Source organism: Propithecus coquereli, unplaced genomic scaffold, assembly GCF_000956105.1.
Source record: "Propithecus coquereli isolate 6110/MARCELLA unplaced genomic scaffold, Pcoq_1.0 Scaffold605, whole genome shotgun sequence".
NCBI classification, from domain to species: domain Eukaryota; kingdom Metazoa; phylum Chordata; class Mammalia; order Primates; family Indriidae; genus Propithecus; species Propithecus coquereli.
Genome location: NW_012152008.1, coordinates 698,897 through 710,271, shown reverse-complemented (window position 1 = coordinate 710,271; position 11,375 = coordinate 698,897). Strand labels below are relative to the sequence as shown.

General features: G+C 40.7%; 1 protein-coding gene across 1 annotated transcript in view; it reads right to left on the bottom strand.

The window, feature by feature from the left end:
• Window positions 1-11,375, bottom strand: part of ATG16L1 (autophagy related 16-like 1 (S. cerevisiae)) — a 40,015-nt gene that overhangs the window by 9,743 nt on the left and 18,897 nt on the right. Inside the window, exons 8-13 of the mRNA XM_012659326.1 lie at window positions 11,119-11,175; window positions 10,851-10,901; window positions 10,108-10,210; window positions 8,991-9,096; window positions 5,189-5,259; window positions 3,603-3,674 (exon numbers count right to left, since the gene is read on the bottom strand). Coding sequence (XP_012514780.1) covers window positions 3,603-3,674; window positions 5,189-5,259; window positions 8,991-9,096; window positions 10,108-10,210; window positions 10,851-10,901; window positions 11,119-11,175 — 460 coding nt within the window. The remainder of the gene's footprint in view (window positions 1-3,602; window positions 3,675-5,188; window positions 5,260-8,990; window positions 9,097-10,107; window positions 10,211-10,850; window positions 10,902-11,118; window positions 11,176-11,375) is intronic.

The window sequence follows — 11,375 nt, the reverse complement described above, 5'->3', positions numbered from 1 at the left end:
AGGTATCTCTATATTGCTTTCCACCGAGGTTGCACTAGTTTGCAGTCCCACCAGCAATGTATGAGTGTTCCTATCTCTCCACATCCATGCCAGCATTTATTGTTTTGGGACTTTTTGATAAAGGCCATTCTCACTGGAGATAAGTGATATCTCAGTGTGGTTTTGATTTGCATCTCCCTGATGATTAGAGATGTTGAAGCATTTTTTTCATTTGTTTCTGGGCCATTATTCTGTCTTCTTTTGAAAAGTTTCTGTTCATGACTGACTAGATTTTTAAGGGAGGCACCGGAGGACTGCTTTCAATGCCAGGCTGTTTCTAGGATGCATTTACAAAAAGGATTTTAAAGCAAGTGCTCAACAGCTGCTTCTTGCACCAGTCTTTTCCAACACCATTCCCTTATCATGTGAGCTAAGGAGATGCTGACTAGGATGTGGATTATGCCTGTGTGTTTCAGAACATGGCGGCATGGTCCATTCCTGTTCTCCAATATCATCTGTTAACTAGGATCTAAGCAGAAGCCAGCACCGCCTACAACAGGGAGTCTTATGAAGTGCCCAACATTATGTCCTTCGTCTTCTAGCCGAGCTCCTGGTCTCTAGGTCTCCTTGTTATTTCAGACCCAAAAGTTGACACTTACCTGTAAAGGACTCCTCTTTTACTAATGAAAAAATATCACCCTGCACAACTCAACAGCTTCCTTTCCATCTCCAAGGGCCTGATAACTGGTCAGTTTTGCTGTATCTGAGTCTAGAATAATCCAGATCAGCTGAAGACAAGAAAGAACACAGGCTTCAAGTCAAACTCTAATCTTGTTAATTAACTGTGTGTCACCTCAGGTTACTCTGAGGGGCTTATTTGAGCCTCAGTTTCCTCATCTACCTACCTCACCTGGCTTCCTTGAGGATTAAAAGCAATAGCATATATAATATAGCTCAGCACTGGGTCTAACAGAGAAGTCACTCAAGGAAATTTCCTTTTCCTTTAAGCACATTAACCATTGCAGAAATATTCAACCCCATCTTAAATGTCCAATAAAAGATTGCTGTTTAAATAAATCATTGCACACCACAGGATGGATTACAATGCAGCCACTAGTACCAGCTAGGCCATCTTTTCCACGTGCATGGACACGTGTATGCAGAACTACAGGACTTCAAGTGAAAGCCCATTCAAGCATCTGGATAGCTGTAACCTGTGGCAGGCTCCCAGGCGGTCCACCTCGGCCCTTCATTGACACAAGAACACAAGGCAGGCTTTTGGCTTGCACAACACTCATCTTTGTCATCTTCAGGGATCACACCTCACATGTTCGGACTTAGATCTTTTTTCAACCGAGAATGAAGAATTACTACCCTTGAGATACTGGTTACCACCTAATACTGATAATCTTCCACACAGCTCTTTCAAGAAAATAGAGACTTAAGCCTAAGGAGTGAAACCCTAAGAATTCTGGAAGAAAATGTTGGGAAGACTATTTTAGACATCAGCCTAGGCAAAGAATTTATGAAGAAGACCCCCCACCCAAAGCAATTACAGCAGCAACAAAAATAAACAAATGGGACCTGATCAAATTAAAAAGCTTCTGCACAGCCAAGGAAATTATCATTGGAGTGAACAGACAATCTACAGAATGGGAGAAATTATTTGCTTTCTACATATCCGATAAAGGGCCGATAACAAGAATCTATATAAAACTTAAGAAAAAATCAACAAGAAAAAATCAAACGACCCCATCAATAGATGGGCAAAGGACATGAACAGAAACTTCTCAAAAGAAGACAGAATAATGGCCAGCAAACATATAAAAAGTGCTCAGCACCTCTAATCATTAGGGAAATGCAAATCAAAACCACAATGAGATATCACCTAACTCCAATGAGAACGGCCTTTATGAGAAAGTCCTAAAACAAATGCCGGCGTGGATGCGGAGAGATAGGAACACTCCTACACTGCTGGTGAGACTGCAATTAGTACAAGCCCTGTGGGAAGTAATTTGGAGATACTTCAAAGAGCTAAAAACAGAAATACCATTTGATCCAGTGCCCCCACTACTAGGCATCTATCCAAAGGAAAAAAGACACTGTATAATAAAGACATCTGCACTTAAATGTTTATAGCAGGACAATTCATAATTGCAAAGATGTGGAAACAACCCAAATGCCCATCAATACATGAGTGGATTAATAAAATGTGGTATACGTATACCCTGGAATACTACTCAACTACAAAAACAATGGTGAACTAGTACCTCTTATATTATCCTGGATAGCGATTGAGCCCATCCTTTGAAGTGAAGTATCACAAGAACGGAAAAACAAGCACCACGTGTACTCGCCATCAAATTGGTACTAACTGATCAACACTAAGGTGCTCACATGGTAGTAATGCTCATGGGGTGCCGGTCAGGTGTGGCGGCGGTGGGGGGTAAACCCACAGATGGAAGCACAGCGCACTGTGTGGGGGAAGGGCACACTTGTAACCCTGATTTGGATGAGGCAAATGCATTACATGTAACCAAATGTGTGTACCCCATCATATCCTGAATTAAAAAATAAATAAAAAATAAATTAAAAAATCTTTAAAAAAGTGGAAAGCTTAAGTGATAATTACATGTTTCTAAAGATTCTTCCCACATCATCCCCGCATCAACTGATCAGATCACTAGACCATTCTACTATAGCTCCCCGCCTCCCTGTAGATTTAAGAGGTTCATCCTCTTAACATCATGCCCTCTGTTTTTTGTGTGGGTTGACAAACTAACTGTGTCAAACTTTTTGGTAAAGTGTCTACCAATGTCAAGTTCATCTTCCATTATGTCTTTTGACAATTTTTACTTAATAAGCTTATTGGATGGTTCTTTCAAGCTTAAAAAAAAAAAGCCTCCTGACCTTCACACATTTACCTGGGGACAGGACACAGTTAAGAGCAGGCCAAAGGCCCTCAAAGTCCACTAGTCTTACAAAGGACCAAGTTAACTGCAAATTAAGCTGTGTGCTTTTTTTTGTTGTTAGAACAAGAGCAATACAATTACCAAGTTTTGGTCTTGTTTTGGATGCCAAGAGACTTCATGGCAAGTTTGGGTTCAAATGCAGATTTCCTCAACACTGGGTCTCATTCTCCCTTCCCTGACACCTGTCTCCTGTTTCCTAGCTTGAGTTTTTGTTGCTTCAGAATAGCTTACCTCTATGGTAAGTACATCCACATGTACTTCTGTATCCTGCTTCCCAGCTATACTCTGTGAGGTAATTATTAGGTATTAGGGCCCATAAGAATCACAATTCACATGCTGGTGCTAAAATCTGTGACATGAAGCTAAAATCAGTATCTACCAAAACTACCTAGCTCTTACAAACACGATTATGCCAAGTTGTTCACGCAAATGTGAGGGTGTTATTGCAAATATTTTGAAAACTGAATCCCAGACAAAGCAAGAGTGTAAAGTAGAAACATATTTTCCCAAGAAGGAAAGGAAAGGGCAAAGTGAATCAAGAATGATTTTCAGAAAAACAACACAAGTCCCCTAACTGCTCATTTGCCATTTTTTCTATATTCCTGCCACGCAAATTTGGAGATTGTACTAACTTTCTTAACTGGGCCTTACCCGTAATCGATAATCATCTACAGTCCAGATTCTGCTTGCAAAATCATTTGAAGCTGCTAAGAGGTAAGATCCCTGCAGGAATAAAGGAGAGGAAAAACAAATTTTAGATAAAATAGAGGAATTCAGTTCACACAATACAAACTCCCTAATAATCAAGTCCAAGATTGAGAAGCCTTGAACCACACCCCAATGTGAATATCAGCTACTGTCAGCAGTGTGCTGTCCATCTCCTGAGTTGGGACCTTTCTCATGAGCTCGCTTGATTTTCACCTGAATGTAGTAGACACTTCAAGCTCAAAATGGAACTCAGCTCATTTTCCCCTTGCAACCTTCACCAGCAGCAAATACTAATTCTCTACATACTGCCCGAGCCGGAAATGTACCCCAGAGGCACCCCTGAGTCTTCCCTTGCCTCACCTCCCCACTATCACGCTCAGACCTATTCATCTTCAGTGTATCCAGCTAGTAGACCTTCTCCTCTCCAACCCTTCTGCCTCAGCTGCAACCTGGGCCTCGAGCAGGTCTGCAGAAGCACAGAATGCTCGCGTCACTGCAGGCCTTCTCCCTCAATCCAGTCATCAACACTGTCACAGTGACCCCAGAATTTAATGCTGTACCCATTTACAAACCTCTCGAGGCTCCACACAGCTTTACAGAAGCTCAAACCCTACAACACAACATACACTCTGACCCACACCTAACTTTTTAACAATCTTATTTCCTTATCATTCCTCAATTAAATTCAATCACTCCCCAATTAAATTCAAGGAGTAGTTACTACGAATGTAATAGTCCAGGCACTGTGCTGGGTGTTGGGGGTACAAAGATGACTAACATCCAGATATTCTTCCTCAGGGAGTTAGTTCTCAGTTTAGCAAAAGCAGCATATGTAGACAGCCACCATTCCAATAGGTTTGCACAAGACTCAACAGGAAAACAGAAGGACCCTCAGTCCAACCAGGAAGGTGAAAAAGGCTCCCCAGAGAAGACAATGAAGAGAAGGACTCTTGAGAGATCACGAAGCTATCCTTGCCACCCCAGCTACCACACCAGTCTGCCCAGGCTCTCCTCTTTGCCTCCCCTGCCTGTGATGTCCACTCTTACATTTTTGCACCTGACACTTGATGACCTTGAGGACTGCCCTGAATGTCCTATTGTGTTCCCTAACCCTGATCCCAGAACCAACTGCTCCCTCATCAGTGTTTCCATCCTACTCCATACACATCTCCACCATAACCTTAGCACAATGATTTGCAGTTAAATGCTTTCACGTCACTCTCACTTAAATGGCAAATCTGAGAGGACGGAACAAACTGGCCCCTGGAGTACAGCATCTAAACACTCAAAATACAGCTATTAAGTAGAATTTTACAGAGCACTGAGTAACATCACAAAGCCTAATGCATAAACCAAAACCCAAGGTACCAATTAATTCTATACTCTACTCCCATCTCTCTCTAACATAGATTTGACTTAAGATACAGAGAATGGCAGAGAAACCAGATAAGTTACTTTTCAATTTCTAAGAACCAGATATCTTAAATTGTTCTCCAAAACCTCTAAAATCATAGATGTTAGATACTTACAGCACTATCAAACTCAATGCTTGTAATTCCTGCATTACTGCCAGATAGGGAGCCCTTGAATTCACATTTGTCTGTATAAAAAGAAAAAATTGAGGAAAGTCAGAAAGTTAAACACAGCCAGTAAGTAAGCTAAAGTAGGCCACTGAAACACAACGAAGCCAACGACAGTGCTGGAACTGCAGTTTTCCCACACCTTTACAGAATCAAACAGCGGGACAAACGGAAGGTAAGCGACAAAATACACAGTTCGTTTCTAAGAGCAATGAATGTTTAAGTGGATGCCGACCCATTATTTTGCTAAAGAGATTTAGAATTATTAATGCCCTTTACACAGAGAAAGTGTAGGAATTTATAAAACATGTCAAACTAGAGATTGAGTTTAGTTGTTATTTCTCAGTAATTTTTCTAATTTACATAAACAAATCTTTGGGTTTGATCAGTATTTGTGCCAACTTTATCACTTCTATAGAAACTGACCATCAAGATTTCAGAATCCATGTTGTGATAATTTTTAATAAGGTTTGAGAAGGAACTTTTTCAGTCATGTTTAAGTGACTAGGCAGTAGAATGCCAATAATGCTAGTCTGGTGTTTCTGAATTTTTCCTTATACTTTTATCTCCATGAATGTAAGATTGTGGCACGCCAACTAAGAGCCAGTGCCCCTGCCCCACTGCCTGGCTCTCCCTCCCCAACAGGGACAATGCACATACCCCGCTGCCATGCTTTCAGACAGCTTGGCCACCCACACAGAGACTTTAACAACACAATCACGAACTACGAAGGACAAAATTCTCGATGATTTAAGTTCCTTATAAAAGGGTAGCTGAAGGACAATCTATGTTTGACAAGCTAGGAATTAGGAAATCATACTGAATTCATAAAAGATAGAAATAAGAAACATTTTAACATACAATATCTTTTTTTTTTTTTTTTTTTTAAGAGGCAGAGTCTCACTCTGTCGCCCTGAGTAGAGTGCTGTGGGGTCAGCCCAGCTCACAGCAACCTCTAACTCCTGGGCTCAAGCGATCCTCTGCCTCAGCCTCTCAAGTAGCTGGGACTACAGGCGTGCATCACAACGCCCGGCTAATTTTTCTATTTTTAGTAGAAACGGGGTCTCGCTCTTGCTCATCAGGCTGGTCTGGAACTCCTGACCTCAAGTGATCCTTCTGCCTTGGCCTCCCAGAGTGCTAGGATTACAGGTGTGAGCCACCTCGCCCAGCCAACATATAATATCTTTATCTTACTCAGTACTCCTAAACAGTAGTAACAATGATTAAGACAGGATACCAGGAAGACAGGAACACTGGCTTGAAGCTGTCGTATATATTCAGGGCATAGATTTTTAAGCTGGGTCATGAACCCCTCCCTAGAATCTATTCACAAAATATAGCATATTTAATGCCATTTCCTGGGTCCTAGCTTTCATCAGATTAGTATGTTACTTGAGAAAAAGTTGAAAAGGGTTAATATAAACTAAAGTGTCACTTTATTTAGATGAGATCTTTACAGACAAATATATTACTGCAAATTCTAAGAAATCTCTCCATGGTTTATGCTCAAAATATTGTTCTATTTGCATGGCACCTAACACAGTGCCAAAATGTAAGGAATGACCCACAAATGCTGCTCTATTCAAGAGATCCAACTCAAAAGAACACACACTTTACTAAAGTTCTTTTATCTACAAGGTTCCAGGGTAGGCTATGTTAACAGCATTTATAAAATTAATGCCCAATGGACTGTCTGCTTTTGAGAAAAGAATAGATGTTCCTATTGGATGGAAAGTGCCATTCTTCTGATATTTTAAAAGGGTAAAAAATAGGACCCCCAAACTATTTCATAAAAGGCCTCTTTGGACTTGGCCTCTTACAAGATGCAGTCAACATTAGCCAGGAGGAAAAACCTGCAGAATTAAAAAGCTATGGAAAAAAGATCCTATAAAAACTACGAGAAATGCTGCCGAGCATCTACGTTACTTCTGTAGACTCAGCAGAAACTTTTATTAACACAAATTATACTCTGGCACAAATTATATCAGTATTAATTTTGATTACTGTTTATTTCCTTTTCACCAGCAAAAAGGTAACACTGATACTGGCACCTCTAATTTTCTTATAGGTGTGTTTTTACTGACCAAGGAGTAAAACAAAAATATTTCTAATGTTGATTGGGCTCAGTGGCCACATCTGTAATGCTAGCCCTTTGGGAGGCTGAGGCAGGAGGACTGCTTCCAGCCAGGAGTTTAAGACCAGCCTGGGCAACATAGTGAGACCCTGTCTCTGCAAAAAGAAAGAAAAATTAGCTAGGCATTGTGACTTTTGCCTGCAGTCCCAGCTACTTGGGAGGCTGAGGCAGGAGGATCGCTTGAGCCCAGGAGATTGACGTTACAATGAGCTATGACGATGCCACTGCACTCCAGGCTGGGCAACAGAGTAAGACCTTGTCTCAAAAAAATAAATTCTAATGTTATCCCTATTTAATTTCAACGATATAATCAAAACAGACTATTTGCTCAGATTTTATAAACCAAATCCCCTAAAATTTCTTTTCTTTTGTCATGTTTTTATTATTGTTTTATAATAGCTTCAGCAATTATCATTCCATAAGCTAACACGGTATTTCTGGGCAAAACAGCAAATCTGCATGGGCTTCAACTGGCTCTAACTGCCTGGGATTTAACTACTGAGTCCTTTTCCTGAAAATCAAAGGCCAGGATAGACAAGTAGGGTGCTTTACTAATAACCTATTCCAACCAAAAGGATTAATAGATTGCTCTTGCTCTAATGAACCTCACAAATAGTAGCCTATATGATTTCTTAGTTGCTCTTTTGCCTAGAGAAGAGCTTCAGTGGGCAGAAGGGCATGGGATCTGAAGTCTTAAGACCTGGATTAATCCTACCCCCAACACTCACTTGCCATGCGAATCACTGATAGCCATGTCAATCAACTATGCAGTTCATGTAGTGTCTGAGTTTTATTTTCTTCATTTGTCAAACAGGGTGACAGTTACCCTTCCAACTGCACAGGGCTTTTGTGAGGATCAGAGGAAGTGATAAAAACAAAGGCATTTTGCAGTTATTTGATAATGTGCTGCAACTATGGAAACCTAACAAAGTACCTTTAGAATTGTTCTTTGACCTTAGTTTAGTAAAAATACATGCATATTTAACTGAATCTCAAAAATGCCAGAACTGGGCTATGCCCAGCTTCAGAATCCTAAGAAATGATTTCATTAACTCCCCCTTTCTGTTTTAATGCTATCCCATTTCTGAGCATCCTGAGGTCCAAAGAGACTGAGTCCTAATCTAAGGGCTCTTGTCTGATAAGTTGATTGTTAAATAGATTTTTTTCCTGGTAATATACCTCTTTTCTCAAGCTTAGATATGACTTTGGTCATTTTTTTTTCTAGGCTATTGCCACTGTCATCATTAAATGCATCAGCCACAGCTTGATGTATAGTTTAATTATGGAGTTCACGATTGATTGTAAGATTTTTTTTCCTCCTAAAACTGGTACTATTTTTCAAGATGTTGATTAGCACATATTTGAGAAAAATTACAGATCCTTTACTAACATAAACATATCCATATCTTAACAGTATTTTCTAGTCACTATTTGGAACACCAGAGCTAGCACCCACTCAGATATAAAAAGTAACTGAAATAATACTACTACTTTGGTCAGATGATTCTTACAGAAAATGCTATATGTTTTAAGAAGATGAACAAAGAGTGCCTGAAAGCAAGGTCAACCAGATGCTGTCAGCAGAGGTTCTTTCTGTACACTCCAGCGGGCTCTCACCTCCAAACACTTCCCAAAGCTTAACCCTCCGGTCCATGCCTCCTGTGGCCAGTAACCGAGAACCGGGACTGAACTGCACAGCGTTGACTTCCCCATCATGTGCATCCTGCAAGACAAGCACCCTGTTTCAAACCCAATCATTATCATCCCCAGAGCCTGAAGCAAAAACACACTCCCAATGTCTAACAAGGGGAAAATGCTCATCTTTAAACAGTGGTGGATTCAATCATAAACTAAACTGGACGCCTAGCTCAGGGTGTCCTAAAATTCTATTATCAATTTATTTGTATGGTTATAGTTGCGCTTCTTTAAATACAGCGCAACCTTTTCAAAAATCTGTGTAGACTGTCTAAAGCTTGTTTATGCATGAATTTTACTTCTTCCAAGAATAATGACCCATATCAATCTTAATAGTTTAGAAGCCTAGAATTAACTGCCTCTTTTAGTCCAGACTACTTATTACATTTACTACTAATTACTAATTTACTGTTAATTAATATTAAATATTATATACCTAAATAATGTCCAGTGCCCAACTCTCTGGGCTCTTTTCTTTGTGCTCTCCCCATCCCCGGTGCTTTGAAAGCCCTAAGCCAGGTACTGGATAAAAGTTTCCTCGGGATGTTTCGATTTCTGCTCAGTTATTCTAGCCGGGATGCAGATTAACGGTTAGTACTAGAACCCAGCTCTTAACTCCAGGTGACAGGCTTGGTATCACAGTGGCTTCTGCCCAGGACTGTGTCCTGTTTCTAATCATAGGCTCCTATAGTTAGAAGTCAGACAGGAGTGTAATTCATGAAACTGCTGCCTCCCTACTGGTAACAACTGCACAAATTATGCTGCTACTTCTCATCATCCCTAATTAGTTCTCCCTTGCCCCATCCTTTATGCTACCAATCCTCTCTCAGACAGTCCTGTGTCACAGAGGATGGCTGTAATAAATTCTGTCCTCTCAAGCTAAGCAAAATATATCAGTTCCTCACAGCCATACAGCCAACAGGTGTGAAAGTTTGATATAAATAAAACAATGGAAAGCTCAGCTGCAGCCATAGAAAGAATCCTCCAGGCTCTGTTACCAGACCAAGTTCAGTGGGCTTTGTGGCTGATGCATACTTACAAAGACACACAGTGCAGTAGTTGGCACCCTCACTTCTTTACCAGAACCAGGATGAGTATCCACATTATCCTGGGGGACTGGGAAGGAAGAGACAGATCGTCTCCTAAGAAATAACAAAGACAAATATTAGACAGGATTGCAGAGGTTTGTTGTTCACCAAATGTCAAAAACAACTCAAAGATGACCTTGCTTAAGCAGACTGCCTGTCAATAGTTTTTGTTCCATGTAGACTCTTCAAACTACAGAGCTCTTCACAAAAAATCAGAAGCGTCCTCACTCAACGAGAAAGAGAGCCAGCACATACCTTACTCTCCTGCTTGCTAACTCAGACTCCAAAACTCAACACTGGAAAGCAATCCTGAACAACCGCTTACCCAGTCAATAAACTGCTAGGAAATGTTCTCAACTTAACGTAACAGCTTAGCTTCGAGGTAGCTCTTTGGTATTTCTGCAAAACTATTTTAAGATGATTTCTATGTCTAGTTACAATGATCCTCAGCATACACTTGTGGCCAATGCGGAGTCGAACGCATGCCAAAAGAAAGAGCAACAAGAGCATGAGTACGGTACAAAGATTTCAACCTGACAGCCCTGCGAAGAGGGCTGCCAGCATTCCTAGGAACATGCAAAGCATCCTGGTTAGCATGTGTACATCTGATGATTGAGGGTAGTAAAGCGTGATCAGCATAATTACCAATGACCCACACTCACATGCTGGGCTAAGAGAGAGATAATATTTTCACCTGGCAGCATCAGAAGAAGAATGATGTCCCAAAAGGGGAGACTCGGACAGACTAAAGGGAAAGGCCAGAGATCAGCACGCAGTGAGATTGAGAGAAAGGAAGTTGAGGAAAAAAAGGAAGAAGCTAAATGAAAAGCTGAAATTAAGGCATCTGTATACTCTGCACCACTGAAATTCTGGTGTACATTTAAAAATAATAAATCGTGTACATATACTTAGGTATATTTACATACATTTTAAAAAGGAAAGGTGAAGGTCTTCTAACCTACCCAAAGATATTAGTGATAGAATCCAGAAGGCCTCCAGCAGGCTGCGAGAGTCGCTTACTAAAGAGGAGGGGAGGATAGGTTTAAACCTTAGAAACATTTTGCCCAAATAAACAATCAATAAAAACAGTCCATAAAAACAGGTACCTGGGGGTATGTTTCCCATTTAGTTCCCAAACCCCAGGCAAGAGAAACCCAACACAATACTGAACCACCAGAAAATAGTGGGAAGGTAGAAGGGAAAACCCAGCCTAAAAGTT